We start from the raw sequence: 16,361 nt of genomic DNA on the forward strand, positions 1-16,361 counted from the left end.
CGGTGGGAACCCTGGGGGGCAGAGACAGCCCCGCTCGGAGCTTGCCCCAGGTACACAGAGCAGTGGGGCACCAGGGCTATGTCCATCGCTCGGTGCCAGCACCAGCTCAGCCCCGGCACCGACACACCAGGACCTGCCACTGCAAAGTGCTGGCGCGAGCTGGGACTCCTCACCGACCCCCTACCTGCGTAAGGGATGAGTGAACCGATGAGAAGATGAGTCTGCTGCTTTGTTTTATTTTTCCTTTATTTATTTTTGCCCGAAGACCGGTAGGCAGCAGCCTCTTGGCTGGTATTTTGATACACCCAGCTGATACAGGGTCCGAGAGCAAAGCCTCCTGACTCACAATGCTGTCTCTGGGAGAGATGGCAATGTCAGAGCCAGGACCACCGAGCCCTGAGGCCGGGACCCTCTGCACAACCTTCGGAAGGAGAAGGACTGAGCTGAAGTGCAGAGACCCTGACACCAGCTTGAACCAAGGCTGTCAGACATCTCCCAGCTCCCCAGGCTGGGCGCTGACGTCCCGGTCAGGAGAGAAACGTCCGGAGAGGGGAATTCGGTGGCTCAAGGGAACGGCCTGCTGCCCTGGCTGGGGACACGGAGGAACACCATCAGTTTTCCTTATCCCACTGGCAGACGTGGGCCTCCCACTCATGCAGGGACAGGGAAGAGCCATGTGGCCTGATGACACCTCCCGGCCCTGCGGTGCCACTCAGCCATGCTGCTGAAGATGTCTTCATTCATCCTCTCCACAAACACGGCGCTAGCGGTAGCGGTACAGCACAACGGGGAAAACACAGTATAGAAAAATATGATGGGTTTATGTCTTTTATGTCTTATACTGCAAACACATAAAAACAATTAGGGTTTGGAGGATATTTTTTAAAAGCGAGGAGAATGATTGGCAAGGCAGAGAATATAAATACAACGCCCCTGAGATGGTGAGGGACATATTATTTTTCCAATTTCACAGAAGAGAAATGCCAGATCAAAATTACTTTCCTGAGATCACGCGGGGTGATCCTGACACCCTTTCTATTGAGTGGTTCTTCCTGGAGGGTTTCTCTGTCTTGGTGCCCAGAGACCTCAGAGTTATAGAGACTTCAGGGCCCATGATCCAGCGGTGTAAATTTACAGTGTATGAGCCACTCCGTATTTATTCCCCACATAAATATCTTTTCAAAGTAAGCTGCCTCACCCAAAGGCACTTTCAGAAGTGTAAGGCCAGCAGTAACGCTGCTAAGAGAATTAACACTGTCCCACATAATTAGCGGTAATTAGCACTGGTCAGGACAGGAGTTAATGCACACCAGCACACGTAAATTCTGCCTGCGTGTCCCCGTGCAGACATAAAACGAGCCCGGGAATAAGACACCACTCGGTGAGAAAATAAAGGGAACAGGTAATGCTCTGATGCCTCGCATGAGTCTGAATGCAAATTCTCCATATTCCACACCTTTATTCAGGTTACGAAGCCCCGTGCCCTCTTTTTGGCACTGTAACAGTTCCGAGGGGTATTTTAGAGCCCGTCATTTCTGGGGGTCTTATGGGAAAAAATAAATCCGAGCGTCAAAACCAGAGGCTGCAGTGATACGAGCAGATATCTTCAGAGAGGGTTTCTAAGTAGATTCCCACTACGGGGTTAACCATTTGTGTCAGCAGAACTAAATTACGGGCTCAACAGAAAAGAAGAAAACAAATAAAAAGACGAAAACATTGAAACAAATTCAAGCTCTCCCCTCCTGGGGGTAAGAAGCTAAAAACGTGGCGGAGGAAGGCTCCTTGGCACAGGGCCAGAACAGCGAAGGGCTCCGAGTGCAGCAGCAAAAGTAACAGGAAAATGTGCAACGCTAAAACCCACACGAATTGGGCAAGACAGAAAGAAAGAATGAAAAAAAGGAAGGAATGAAAGAAAGGAACCGCTGGCTTGGCGTGACGGGGCCAGCGTGCATTTGGGATGCCAGAACAAATGTGTTTGTGGATGGGTGACAAGCAGAGGAGCAAGGCTGGACCTGCTCTCCTGGTCGTCAGCTTGGGGTTTTGAAGAGAAGATGCATTGTGCAAAGCCACCTGGCTGCAAGCAGCCTCCTCCTCCCGTCCTTCAACAGGATTTGACCGAACTTGGCCCTTGATAGTTACAAATTCTTGAAAACTTGGTAGAGCGGGTGGCAACCTTTTGGTCAAAACCCATAGAGTCACAGCGAAAATGAGCTTTTCTAACCCAGGTCGCCTGCTTCAGCTCATTGGAAAAGTCACTGAGACCAAGATTTGAAGGAGACATGGGCTGGGTCACTGAGCACTGGTCAGTTTTCCAGAGCCACTGGGATCCAGCTGCTCCCACCACCTTGTTCCAGACCTGCTGGGCCGACCACCATTCGCAGTCTGGTCCCTGGAAATGGGCCTCTTCCAAGCAGGGAAGCAATCCGAAGTGTAATTTTAAATTAACTTGTTAAAATATGGGGGTAAAGCCCCTGTATGAACACTTAATTTGATTTAAACCAATCTTATATTGATTTTCTTAAATTGATGACTGACTCATTTGGGCTAAACAAACAGAAACCGCTCATAAATCGTAACAAAGTGCTTTTTCTTTTGGGCTCTCCTCGTCCTATCCAGTTTAAGCACCAAGCCGGAGTGAAAGCCGGGATATTTTGACATCAGCTGGTTTTGGCTAGAAACCCATGGGCCTGTTTGTGCCAATGCTTTTAAATGGATTTCTTTTTGATCAAAGTGAGCGGAGGCGAGGTAGACGGAGAGGGACTCCGGCGGTGACGTCAGCCGAGAGAAGAGCTGCTGAGAGCAGTGGGCAACCTGTGCAAGGAGAAGGGAACAGATCCAAGGGAAAACATGAGGCAGGCGGGCTTGGCTTCCCAAACAAAATCTATATTAAGAGGCAGGCAGGTAAGAAAAGCTGTAGGAAAAGCACTGGAAAGCGGAAAGAGGGAATGGAATAAACTACGCAGCCGCAGCAACAAGTGGTCCCGCGGCGGAGTTTTCTTAGGAGGCCTCTTCCTTTTAACACTGATTTTGGAAGGCACTCATGAGGTAAAGCTCCTCTGAGAGCCCCTGGCTGTTGGTGACGGTCTCGTGCCGTGTCTGCAGGAGCTCAGGATCACACAAGCACCCCGGGCAGTGAAGGAGCCAGCAAAGATGGTGAAGGCCGAGGAGCTTTGTGGAGCTTGGAGCAGGGAAGGCAGGGGCTGGAAGCAAAGCCCAGCAGCGGGACAGCCTGGGAAGGCTGAGCAAGGAACACACGTGGAGCCACATTTTATATCTGTGATGCTCGCCCTGCCTTGTTGAGACGGGGCTTGGGAGGAGCTGCCTGAGCGAGGAGGCGAGTGGTCCGCTCGTGGTCCTTCTTGGAGGAGCCCGGCCCAGATCCCGGCTGCCAGAAGAAGGGGGGCTGTACACTGCCTCCCAGCCCCACGAGGCAGAGGGAGGCACCCGAGGGATGTGCAGCACAGCAGGAGAAAGCCACCGGCCACTTGAGTTCAGCAAGGCAAGGATTTTTAAGCAGAGTTTGACCCATGTAGGAAAGGCAGACAGCGGAGCTTTCCCCTCACGTAGAGGCTCTGACATGTGCTTCCAATACAGAAAATAAAGCAGAAGCTAGGGTTACTGCGAGGCTGAGTGTACTAATGAATCAAATTGTCTCTACACAACTTCAAAGGCTTTGGGAAGAAGCAAGAATAACTAGAAATGTAACACTAATGGCAACGACAACGGAGCTGAAACCCGGTGAGGGTCTCTTCATCAGGAGAGAGGTACAGCATGCATGGAAAAGAGTGAAGGAAAAGCCTGGCCATGATGTACAGCGAAGGAAAAGGAGCAAGAGTTTGGCAAGAATAAAGGCCTAAGGCAGATTGGGCTCAGTGGAAAAATGGGGTGAGCAGCATAGGAATGAAATCTGAAAAGAGTCCTGAAGTAAGAAGCGTTTCCAATACTAGCAAGGACAGGGATGTAATGGGGATACAAATAATCAGCAGTGCAGATGACTATAATAAACTATAACAAACTTCAACTCAGAAATGTAAAAGGAGAAATATGATCTAAGATAGTATGGGAAAAATGGTGTAAAGCAAGATATTCCAGGGGGGGATAGGTCTGGGCATGGTCCAGGGATGCTTTTTAGGAATTAACGAAGAGAGGGGTGGGAACAGCTGGTCCTCAAGCGGAGGCCTGAGAGGCAGCGTCTTGCCGTGTGCCACCACGTAGCCGCTTGGTCAAGTCCCTTGAAAACCTCCTGTTTTCACTGGGGCAAAGGATTCGGTGTCCCCCAAACCCCTGGGGAGCTGTTGGGTGGGTAGAGCCCACTGATGTGCTTTTATTGGCCCCCCAGCTGAGAGGCTTGGAGTGACTTTGGTCATGTCTACACGTGCAACGAGGTGTGTGTACCTTCAGAAAGGTACGTCCCTTTTCGAAAGGTGGTTTAGGCACTTAATCCTACTGACTGTCAATGAGCCTTGTGTTTGTAGGCAGCTCCTGAAGCACAGCTTGCTGCCCGTGCTTGTTCGAGAAGGTTTAGACCTCTGGCAGGAATTAGGTGCCAAATTTTCTCTAAGGGACTGCGGTCCCTGCCACGTGGAGAGAAGAACCAAAATATCTTTGGAAATTTGAACTGAAAGGATGAATTTCCGGATAGTCCCCCTTCAAAGCATGCTGAAAGCCCTCTTAGCCAAAATACAGACGATGAGATTGATCTGAAGTGTACTAAATGCATGGAAATGGTGTTGCAGGTGGGGTGAGCTGAGCTGGTTGCTCCAGGAGCTGTTTCTCTGGTTCTGCATAAGAAATGCTCCCTTTGCAGAGTTTGGGGCGTTGGGGTGCCCGTGTGAGTCCTCATCTTGTTCCCATGACTCAGGGGATAACAGAAGGAGAGCGTTGTCTTTAAAGTGCAATTAGAGCTGTTTAACTGAAGCCAATGTGCTGGAGGTACAAAAAGTGCCCAGTAGGGTGATCTGGAAGCAAGCGCTCTTGATGCACCCACCTCGACAGGTTCTCCTGACCCGTGTTTCCCTTTGGCATCCCCGGCTGCAGGTCTTTTACCGAGCTCTCTAAAAAAGTCCTAGGAACTGGCCATTGGCATCACGTCCTCACGTGGGATGCTCCAAAACCCTCTACCTTCGGAGCTCCCCATTCCAAAGCCAGCCTGTGGGCCTGGCGTGGTCCCCATAGGTCTCACCATCCCCATGTCGCTGTCCCCACTCACCTCGCCGTCCCCACGCAGGCAGAGGCGGCGTGGGGCAGCAGGGGCCCAGCCGGAGGAACCACTGCCATGTGGGAGGCCCAGGGCTCAGGAGGCAGCTCCTGGGGCTGGGGCCCCTCCGAGGGGACGCTCTCTCTCCGCTCGGAGGAAAGTGCAGCTTTCACCGCCTCCCTTCCCTGACCCCCCCTTCTTCTTTCCCTCGCTTCTTTTATTTTTTTCCCCCCTCCCTGCCCGCCGCTCGCAGCTGCTGCCTCGGGAAGCCGGCCTCGGTGCAGGAGGAGGCCGCCTTCCCCTGCAAGGCTCAAGGGCGACGGCAGCTGCCTCTGCTCCATCCAGCGAGTGAGGAGGATGGAGAAGGGACGGCAAAGAGGGGGCCCCATGGGCAAGCGCTCCTGTCCCGGGGGACAAACCCCAGCCTGATGGTTTTGGGGATGGCGTGGCTTGCGTGGCACTGCTTGTGCCACGGGGAGAGGGGCTGCATGATTTTGGACGCCTCTCCTGCAAAGCAGGGGGCTCAAAACTGATTAACGAGGAGGGATTTCCCTAAATTGTCCTTAAAACAGACCTTCGTGCTCACACCCACGGGGACCCACGCAGGCTTTTCTCACAGGTGTCCTTGCTGGCCACAGATTCCCCAGGGCAGTGCAGAGGTGCAGAGCCAGGTGTGTGTGGGCACACCTGCGAGACCCCGCTGTGAGCACAGCGGGGGGGGTCCCCCACCCGGCCGCCACCCGCTGCCACAATCTACTCTCTTTTCACCCCCATTTGCGCTCTTTTTGCCCCCGTTTGCGCTCCTTTTGCCCGCACTGGCACAAAAAGTCGGATGCAAAGCGCTTCGAGACGAGCACCTTGTGCGCCGGTACCGGTGCAAGGCGTTGGAAAACGGAGGAGCAAGAGCAAGTTTAAGCCATTCCGCAGCCTTTTGTATTATTATTTTTATTTTTATTTTTATTTTTTTTTTTGTAAATTCCTTGCCGGAAGAATTGTTTGCGGGGGGAAGGCTGGGTGTTCAAACAGCTCCGCGGCTCCGTGTAGCAAAGTCAACAGGCAATTACGCACAGGGCGGTGATAACGCACCCAGGGGTGCGGAGAGCAGCGCGGCGGCGGCGGATCGTGATTTTAGGGGGAGAACGGGGGGAAAAGCGTGGGGCTGGGACCGGGACCGGGACCGGATCCGGGACCGGGACCGGGAGCGACACCGGGAGTGGGACCGGGAGCGGGTGGCACCGGAGCTGCGGCCGTGCAGCCGGCTGCCGCCCGGCAGAGCGCTTCCCTTCTCTGTTACCATCCCGGGGGTGGTTTATTACTATTTTTCAATTGATTATTTACAGCGTGTGCGTGATTTCTGCCCCGGCTCGCCCCGGTGCTGGCGGGGACGCGGCAGGTAGCGGGGAGGGAGCGGTGCCCAGGAGTTGGTCGGCAAAAAGCAGCAAGTGGCCGGGGCTCCGGCACAGCTCCGCCGTGCTGCGGCTCACCGGGGCGCCCCAAGGTCCCGGCTCTCCGTTTCCAGTCTGAAATCGGGGGGTTGAGTCCGGTCCCCGCCACGCTGCACCCCGAGAGAGAGCTTTGCGACCCGGTTAGAGGGGAGCGTGCTTCGTTGGGCTGCTTGCACCGGGGGCACGGCGGCGTGTCCTCGCTGCTTTGTCTGCTCGGGGGGAAGCACCCGTGGTCCTGGCTGGCAGAAATCAGCCAGGTCGCTGTTTTTTTTTTTTTATTTACTTATTTATTTATTATTTTTTTTTATTATTATTATTATTTTAAATTTTTCCTCCGGAGGCAGCAGGCGCGAACTCGAAGCGGGACTTTAGCGCAGCAGGAGCGGAGAAAGTCTCCGGGAAAAGGTATCGAATATTTTAGGCTAATGTCACCCTCTGTTGAACTTTCCCAAGTGACTCCGAAGGGAGGGAGCCGCAGCGCTGGCTCTGCACCGAGCGGCAGGGGCTGCGCTCCCCCCCCACGGCTGGCCGGGCTGCGAGCCCTTCTGCAGGGGTGCCTCGAGTTTTTTGGGGGGTCCCTGGGGTGTCTCCAGAGGGGAGCAGAGCTCTGGGCTTTCACAGCTCCCTGGGGCTCACGGAGGGGGCCAGCTTTTTGTCTGAAGGCGCACGGGCTGCTGGCACCCTGCTAAAGGCGAGCAGGGCTTTGCAGACCGGCTCCTACCACCCGGCAAACTTCTTGGAAAGAAATAGAAAAAAAAAAAAAAGGAAAAAAAAAAAAAAAAAGAAAGAAGTGAAAGCTAGAAAAAGAAAGAAATGAAAAGAAAAAAAAAAGAAAAATAAAGGAAGGGAAAAGAAAGAAGGAAAAAGAAACGGAAAAAAAGAAAAGCACACACTTTTTTTACACCTCGCCCCGAACTTTTATTCCCAACATCTCCCCCGCCGCTCAAGGCCGGGGCGATGCCCCACCACCCGGCCACCCCTGCGCGATGCTCCCGGCCGGGCTCCCTGCGAGGCTGCAGCCGGGACCCCCCCCCGGACCCCCCCGCACCCCGGGCCCCCTGCACCAAGCGGGCCCGCACCGGGCTGCTGCGGCGCTTTCCACACGGACGGATGCTCAGGAGGGCGTTTTAAAGGCGTGTGCGCTATCTACCCCCTTTCTTCTTATTATTTATTTTTTTACCGCCCCCCCCCAAAACGTGCTCAGCCCCTCGTCCCGCTGCCCCCCAGCCCGGACCCCCCCGGGCAGCCCGCAGCGGGGTTTTGCGCAGCCCCGGCTGCACTTTTCGCAGCGCCCAGTAGACGGCACAACAGCTCAATCCTTCAAATGCAAAGAGGCCGAGCGGATTTATTTATTTGATTTGATTTTTTAATTAAGCAGCCAGAGTTTCGCCCAACGTTTCTGTGCTTTTTTTATTATTATTATTATTATTTATTATTATTATTATTCAACGAGAGGCGCGGAGAGGGCTCGGCACGGGCAGGGGGCGCAGGGCAGCCGGGGGGGAGCACGGGGCAGCGCTCCCCCTCCGCCTCATTAATTAGCACTAATGAACTTCGGGGCGCCTCGTGCTCTAACTAGGCTTGGTGGTGCGCTCCCCCCAAAATAAGAAATTATAAAAGCGAAGGAAATCGCCCTAAAAGCGGTGCCGCTCTCGGGGCTTGCTCCGGGGCCGCGGGAGCTGGCGGGGGGCGCGGAGCCGGGCACGGCACGGCTCGGCTCGGCACGGCCCCGGTGGCACGGCGGGGGCGAAGCCGGCCTCGCAGCCCGGTTCTCGGGGAGGCCACGATCGTGCTCGGCCAGCCCCGGGCGGAGCCGGGCTGAGAGCAGCCCGGGCCGGTAACTCATTTCCCAGTTAATTTTATGAAAAGGATTTTATAGCGGCGTTTAGAAAGTTTTAAGACGGGCGTAAATTTTATTGGGAATCTTTTATTCAAGCCCTCCGTTTAATTAAGAAAAGGCCCCCGCCGCCGGAGCGCAAGCAGGGGCCGGGCCCGGGGATGCCGGGGCTTGGAACGGGGCCGGGAACGGGACCGGGAACGGGATCGGGGCCGGGCTGGGCCGGGCCGTGCCGGGCCGCCCTTTGTTCGCCGCACAAACCCCAAAAGTGCGGGGACGCCGCAGGGCTAGCGCCCTAATGCTGTCCCCCACCCCCCCCCCCCCTTTATTCCCCTCTCCCTCGGGTCCGGCCTTCAATAGCTCTCAAAACAGGGATTTTTTTCCCCTGCCGTTTCTTCGGGCGCTGCCTTTTGGGGTATCTCGGCACGGCTCGCCTCCCCCCTGATCCGCGGCATTCCGCCCTGAGCTCCCCGCCGCCTCCCGAACCCTTTCCCGTTTGTTCGCTCCTTCTTATTTCAGGTTTACAGATTTCAATATTAATGGGGAAAGAGCCCCCTCGGATGCTCCTTTCCCCCCCCTCGCCGCAAATCCCTTCTAGGAAGGCAGCAGCGGAGCAGGGAAGCCGGCTAGAAACCCCGTCTTTTATTGTTCCTAGGTATGACTAATTCTTTCCCGAAGCTGGGAAATTCAGCCCGATTAAAAGCCTCATTTATTACCCGATAAGCAAAGGGACACAGATTCCACCTCGTGGAGGAGGCTCCCCTGCTCCCGAGGCGGCTTTTCGGGGCTGAACCCGCTGCCAAAGGCCTGCCTCAGCCCGGCCACAACCCGGGGGGGTCCGAGGGGGGAGCGCAGGGGACCCCCACTTCTTGCTTTATTCCCCCCTCTGATTTTTTTTCCCCCTTTCCCTTTTTTTTTTTTTTTTTTTAAAACATTACTTTCCTCAGTACGACGGCAGCGGGTTCCGCAAGCCGCCGGCTCCGAGTTCGGCCCCTCCAAAAAAAAAAAAAATCAATAAAACCCCCCCAAAAATTAAACTCCGGCCCCAAAAGCGGCGTCGCCCGAGGGGGCAGCGGGCAGCGAGGGCCGGCGGCGGGCGCAGCGCCTCGGCGAGCGCCGCCGGTAAGAGGTGTTTGCTAATTGCGTGTTTGCTAATTGCGTGTTTGCTAATTGTAAAAGCCTTATCCGGAGCGGGCTCTGGGCAAACAGTTTCGCACGGCCCTAATCACGCCGTAAAAGTGTGCGGGGCTCCGGCGGGCGGGATGCATCGCGGGCAGGCCTGCCTCGGGATTAGGAGGGATTTTCCCTTTTTTAAAAAAAATATTTTTTATTAATTTTTATTAATTTTTAATTTTTTTAATTTTTAGGGGGTGGAAGGAGAAAGGGGCTGGCACAGCACCGGGGTGCCCGTCGGCAGGGGGGGGGGGTGTGGGGGGAGCGCGCTTACCTGCCCGGTCTGCGTTCCGCCGCCCGCCGGTAAAGGGCCGGTGCCGGCGTAACGGGGGCCGGGAGCGGGCTGGGGGGCTCGGTGCGGGTTTCCCCCGAGCGGGAGGCGACCGGGACGGGGGCACGGGAGGGTACAGGGGGCTACGGAGAGGTACGGGGGGGTACGGGGAGGGGATGCGGGGAGCATCTCCCGGTGCCCGCAGGTACGGGGAGGGGTTGGGGGTGCACCCGGTCCGGAGGGGGGGCCGGTGGCGGGGACCGGGTGCCGTGCTGGGACCGGGGCCGGGCTCAGGACTGGGTCCGGGATCTGGATCAGGAGCGGGTCCGGTACCGGGACCAGGACCCAGATCGGGACCGGGACCGGGACCGGGACCAGGACCAGGATCGGGACCGGGTCCGGGTCCCGGTGCCGGTCCCGGCGCGGGGTCACCGCGGCCCCTCGGCTCTCCCGGCGCGCCCCCGCCCCCCCGCGCCCCTCTCCCCGCGCGGACCAATGGGGGCGCGGCTCGGGGCGGCGCGGCGCTGATTGGGCGGCGGCGGCGCGGCGGCGGCGGCCGGGGGCCGGGTGAGCTCACTGAGCGGCGGCCGCGGGGGGAGCCGCCGCGGGGCCGGGGCCGCGGCCGTGAGGGAAGGGAGGGGGGGGACGGGGATGCGGGGGGGGGGCGCTGCGCGGGCGCGGAGCCTCCTGCACACAAAGCCCCGCGGCCTCCCGGGGGCCCCCCCGGCGGGGCTACGCGGGGCCGGGCCGTACCCACGGGGGGGGGGGTTAGGAGCGGGGGGCGTCTGTACGGGGAGGGCTAAAGGGAGATAGGGGAACGGGGGAGGGGGGGGTAGCGCCCCCCCCCGCGCGGCGCTGGGAGTTGCGGGCGCCCGGCGCATTGTGTGAGGCGCGACCTGTTATGGCCACCACTACTTCCGGGTTCCCGCAGTCGGCTCCTGCCCGCCGCTCGGCGCGGCGCTGCGGCGGCGGCGGCGGCGGCGAAGGAGGAGGAGGAGGAGGAGGAGGAGGAAGAGGAGGAGGAGGAGGAGGAGGAGGAGGAGGAGGAGGAAGAGCAGCGAGGAGGCGGGCTAGCACGGCACGGCCCGGCCCGGCACCGCACCGCACCGCGCCCGCCTACCGCCCAGCCTCGCCCGCCGGCCGCGCAGGGGCAGAGCGAGCCGGCGCCGGGCAGGAATCAGCAGCGAGCCGGGCGAGGAGCACAAAAAAAAAAAAAAAAAAAAGAACCTTTTAAAAAAAAAAACCAAAAAAAGAACCCCAAAAATTAAAAAAAAAAAATTTAAAAAGCCCCCGTCGTCAACATCATAATAACCGTAATAAAAGGAGCCGGCGCGTTAGAGAGCTTTTTTATTTTTAATAATTTTTCACCCCCAGCTCTCCCTCCTCCCCTTTTTTAATTTTTTTAAAAATTTTTTAATTTTTTTTTTTTTTTTCCTTTTTTCTTTTTTTTTCTTTTTGGTGAGCGCCCGAGGTCTCCCACCAGGCGCGGCGTGGAGGGGAGCGCCCGCAGCGGATCGTCAGCCGTCAGGCGGCACCTGACCGCCCGCCAGCCATGAGAGCCGCGAGCCGGGGCCGAGGGGCGCCTTAAAAAAAGGAGAGAAAAGAGAGGAAAAAAAGAGGCGATTTGGGGAAAGGATACTTGCCTCCGTCCCGCTGCTGTCTTGGAAACCAGAGGGGAAGAGTCAGAGGCAGAGAGAGAGGAGGACAGGGAGAGAGGGAAGGAAGAAAAAAAAAAAAGGAAGGAAGGAGGGAGAGTTGAATTTTTATTATTTTTTTTTCCCGATTTTTTTTTTCTCTCCTCCTTTTTTAATGCTGAGTTACCGCATCGCTTCGCTGAGATCCAGCAAGCCGAAGATTTTACCCGATTGCTTCCATTGCTGGCGACGCTGAGGGATTTTTGCATTTTTTTGGGGGAGAGGGGGGGGGGGGAAACTTCGCGATCCTTTCTTTTCACACTGGCCTTAAAGAGGATATATTAGAAGTTGAAGTAGGAAGGGAGCGAGCAGGCCGATGGCGCAAAGGGTACGTATTAAAAAAAAATGGATTTCAAATGTGAAATGATATTGAAACGTGGCTGACAGAGACGCTGCAAAAAAGTTTTTGTTTTCTTTTTTTTCCTTTTTTTTTTTCTTTTTCCTTTTTCCCCTCCTCTTTGGAGCAGGGGGCACAAAGCGGTGTCCTGGCCCGGGAGGATTTCTCAGTTGTACTTGTAGACTTAAAAACCTGTATATATTGACGTTTTCTTGATTCTTTCAATCCCCATCCCGGATCTCTCACGGAAAAGGCAAGCTTTCTATACATTAATGACATGCAGGCATGTAAGTGAATATGTCCGAGCCTCTGTATCTGTTGGTTTTGTAGCTCTAGTCCTACCGATGTCTTTTTTAAAGTCACCAGTGCTTGAAATATTTTAACGTGTGCATGTCTCGGAGCGTTGGGCTGTGTTACTGATGATATACCGCGTCACTTTCGGAGGATAACTTAGAACTGGGAGTAAGCAGAACTTTTTTTTTTCCTCTCTCTTTTCCTCTTTTTTTTTTTTCCCTTAATTTTTTTTTTCGGTCATGAAGGTGCAGTGCGATGGGCAAAGCTCTTTAAAAAGATACTCCCTGACTTTAACCTGAATTAGGGGCTAGCAGCGTGCGCTGCCATGTGCATTGTTATACCTTGTTATTTTGGATGCCATCCCCTATTTTTTTTTTTCCTTCCCCCCCCCCTCCAGCTACCTCTCCATTGAAATTTGGGCAGAAATGGAGCGGGGGGGCAGCCGGGGTCCTGCGGGCAGGCTTTGGCGAGGGGAAGAGCCCTCGGCAGAAGTTTTCCGTGCGTAATTTCGCCTGCCGCCCCTCCGAGGGCTGCTCGGGAAAGAAAGTTGCTCCGCTGACAACTTGCCTTTTACTCGCTCGGTCCAAGCAAGTGTCAGGGCTCTCTAAACCTGGTTATTCACACCTTCGCTTTTAAGAGACGAAAAGTGGCAGTTTCCCCCGGTGCCTGGGAACCGCGGTAGCCTGCTCTCCGTAATCTTTAACAAAGAAAAAGAAAAAGAAAAAAAACTTTAAAAAGCCATCCCGGGAGCCCGACAGCCCGTGCGGACGCCTGCAGCCTTTCGGCGTTGAAGTGCGTTGTGTGTGCGGCCGCTGGAGAGAAAAAAAAAAAAAAGAAAGAAAAAACAGAAAAAAAAAAAAGAAAAATCGCTTTTATTTTTTTTTTCCTCAATTTTTTTAAATTTCTTTTTTGTTGTTTCCCCTGTTCTTCCTCTCCGCTGCTGAACTTTGCATCCTCGCTGCTCCTGGCCGGGTTGGGTACCCGGCTCGTTACCGGCACCAAAAGTTTGGCGGCGGGGAAACTCGGGCTGAATGAACAGCAGGCTGAGCGGGGGAGGGGGGGGGGGGGGGGGCGTATTTAATTTCATATTGTTGTTTTTTTTCTTTTTCCCCCCACCCTCAAGGATCTGGGGGATGCGGGCTGCCGGGGCTCGGCCCCATCTCCCCCCCGGGGCCGTTTGGTTTTTATTTTAGGGCGGGTGCGCGTTGGAAAGGGGGGGGTCTGGGGGGCGGTAATGGGGACTCCCGGGGGGCTGCTCCCCTCTCCTCCGTGCTGACCGCTCTGCGCTCTGTGTGCCCCGCAGTACGACGAGCTGCCCCACTACGGCGGCATGGAGGGGGTGGGCATCCCCACCACCATGTACGGGGACCCCCACGGCGCCCGCCCCATGCAGCCCGTGCACCACCTCAACCACGGGCCGCCGCTCCACTCGCACCAGTACCCGCACGCCGCCCACGCCAACGCCATGCCCCCCGCCATGGGCGCCTCCGTCAACGACGCCCTCAAAAGGGACAAAGATGCCATCTACGGGTAGGTGCCGCGCCCGCGCAACCTCCGCGCAGCCCCCCGGGGGGACGCCCACCCTGCGCGGGGGGCGAGCGCCGCGCGCTTCTGGGGCGAGCCGGGGGGGAAAAAGGGGGAAAGAGAAAGGGTCGGGGATCGCCCTCCCGGAGGGTGTTGGGGTGTCCCCTCCCGCAGCCAGGAAGAGGAGGAGGGAAATGTTCCCGGTGCGCAACCTGCGCCGGGTGCGAAAGCTGCGCCTAGGAGCGCTGCGCCCGATTTTCGGGCCATTTTCGGGCCGTTTTCGGCCGCAGCAAAGAAGGGGGGAAATCCCGGGCCGGTTCCCTCGACCCTTGTCCCTTTTTATAACCCGCTGTTGGTGTCACTGCGGCTGGGGGGATTTTTGGAAACTTCGCAGCCACCAGCGCCGGCCGCCCCTCGGTGCGCGGCGGGGCGCAGAGAGGATCCTAGGCCGGTGCGCTGGGTTTTGTAGGGCGGCCGCTGCTTTCCCAAGGCATCTGCCCGGCGTCGAGCCGAAGGGAAGTCGGAGAGCCTCTTAAAATCGCTCTCAAAACAGTTGCGTGCTGCAGCGAGGGGGTGGGCGGACACGGGGGGAATCACGCCGTCCGCTTTCTTTATCGGGTTATCAGGGATCTGTAGGGCTGCTTTCAACTCGGTGCTGCACGGGTACCCTCCAGGAAAAAAAAAAAAAAAAAAAGAAGTAAAAAAATAATAATAATAATACGAAGCCCTGGAGAGGGAAATAAAAAAGCAAAACCCCAAGTCCCTGTTGTGAATACACTTATAGATGCGTGTGTGCCCACGCTTAAAGCTTTATTTAAATTATTAAGCGGCCGAGGGCAGGCAGAGGAAGGTGCAGGGCAGTCGTTTCGAGCACCTGGCTCCCTCCTGCACGCCGGGCGCTGCGCGGAGCCGGGAGCCTGGGTTTGTGCCCCTGGTTTTTGGGGGCATGGGGCTCTGTTTTTCCTTTTTTGAGGTAGTGGTGCAAGGGGGTGGCGAAGGGGTCTGGGTGCTCCTGGTGGGCTTTTGTTTTTGTTATGATGTATTTTTTTTATTCGCTCCCAGAAAGTCATCTGGCAGAAAATGGGAATTAAAAAAGCAGGAGAGAGGCAGAAGTGCACGTCTGTAGATGCTGATTCTTTTTTTTTATTTATTTCACTTATTTATTTATTTAAAAGAAAAAAAAAGAGGGAGAGAGAGAGAGAGAGAGAGAGAGAGAGAGAGAGAGACAAGGAAAGTTAATTCAAAATGGCTGCTGGAAACCGCTTGGGTTTTTATTCTTAGCCTGTCCTAAGGGTCCCCAGCGCGGCCACGGCCGGGGCGATGCGCGGTTCCCAGGGCTCTGAGCCGCAGCCGGGAGCAGGATGGGGCCCCTCGCTCGGTGCCCCCCCTCCGCACGCAGGCTGCTTGCGGGACTAACTATTGTTGTGTTTGTTTTCTGTTTCGTTGTTGTTTTTTTTTTTTTTTCTCTTCTTCTTCTCCCTCTGTTTGTGTGTGTGTGACTATTGTATTTTCTTTCAGACACCCCCTGTTCCCTCTTTTAGCACTGATTTTTGAGAAATGTGAATTAGCTACATGCACGCCCAGGGAGCCCGGGGTAGCGGGAGGCGATGTTTGCTCCTCTGAGTCTTTCAATGAAGACATAGCAGTGTTCGCCAAACAGGTCAGCAAAAAAACGGGTTGAAACAGTTAAAAAAAAAAAATCGTAACGAGAAAAACAAGTCTCTGCTGAGATAAAGATGCGCATTTCCCCCGCCCCCCTCTCTTACCGAGAGAGGCAAAAGCAAACCAAAAGAACACCCCCCCAAAAAGAAAAAACAACACCCCGAAATTAAATAAATAAATAAATAAATAAATACGGGAAATCTCGGCATCTGCACCCCCGTAACCGAATTAGCTCCTGGGAGCGAGCCTGCCCAGCCACGGAGCTCTGCTGCGGGAGCCGAGCCGGGCCCGGCTCAACCTCGGCAGCTCCGTAGGTATTTGGGGTGTATTTGATTCACTTGTTAAAGTGTTTAGATGATGCACTAAATCCAGCAAGCAGAGCTTTGCACGAAAGGTTACATAATGGACCCGACGGTGTAATGAAGCAAGAAATAATAACGTCTGCTTTTTCTGCTTCCATATTTCAAATCTCTTTTTTTTTTTTTTTTTCCCTTTCCTCCCATTTCTTATATTTAGATCCGAGCAGAGAAACCCCTATTTTCCTCTAATCCTGAACTGGATAACTTGGTAAGAGTTAACAACACTTCTTCCTCTCCCCACCCCCACCCTGCCACCCTCCCTTCCCTTCCCTATCTTTTTTTTTTTTTTCTTTTTTAACTTTATGTCTTCTGGAGAGGTGGTTGCGAGCTTTGACAAGCATTTTGTGGTGCCAAATTGAAAATTTCTCACGTGGATCTTCTTTCTTTTTTTTCCCTTTTTTAATTTTTTTTTTAATTGCGAGTAAATCCAGTGCGATAATTCCGTGTGAGTAAAAAATAAAAAATAAATAAAAAAATAAAAACCCATAAGGCTGCGAGTGGCACCCAAATGGGGGCTTTGCGGGCTTTGTGGCCGGCCCCCGGGGGTGTCTGTAGGGCAGCCCCTGCC

The 16,361-nt window shown here is 55.1% G+C and overlaps 1 protein-coding gene across 6 annotated transcripts in view; it reads left to right on the forward strand.

Annotated features, from left to right (window-relative positions):
* The window catches only part of MEIS1 (Meis homeobox 1), a 163,770-nt gene that overhangs the window by 47,027 nt on the left and 100,382 nt on the right, over positions 1 to 16,361 (forward strand). Inside the window, exons 1-4 of one of the 6 annotated variants that reach the window (XM_035553012.2) lie at positions 11,045 to 11,945; positions 13,552 to 13,778; positions 15,291 to 15,432; positions 15,951 to 16,001. In XM_035553012.2, the coding sequence (XP_035408905.1) occupies positions 11,934 to 11,945; positions 13,552 to 13,778; positions 15,291 to 15,432; positions 15,951 to 16,001 (432 nt within the window). In that variant the 5' untranslated portion in view covers positions 11,045 to 11,933. Of the gene's footprint in view, positions 1 to 11,044; positions 12,242 to 13,551; positions 13,779 to 15,290; positions 15,433 to 15,950; positions 16,002 to 16,361 lie in introns of those variants that run through there. The other 5 variants (XM_035553011.2, XM_050709418.1, XM_050709419.1 and 2 more) reach the window with 5 other exon arrangements.

The sequence above is a fragment of the Cygnus atratus genome, chromosome 3 (genome assembly GCF_013377495.2).
Source record: "Cygnus atratus isolate AKBS03 ecotype Queensland, Australia chromosome 3, CAtr_DNAZoo_HiC_assembly, whole genome shotgun sequence".
NCBI classification, from domain to species: domain Eukaryota; kingdom Metazoa; phylum Chordata; class Aves; order Anseriformes; family Anatidae; genus Cygnus; species Cygnus atratus.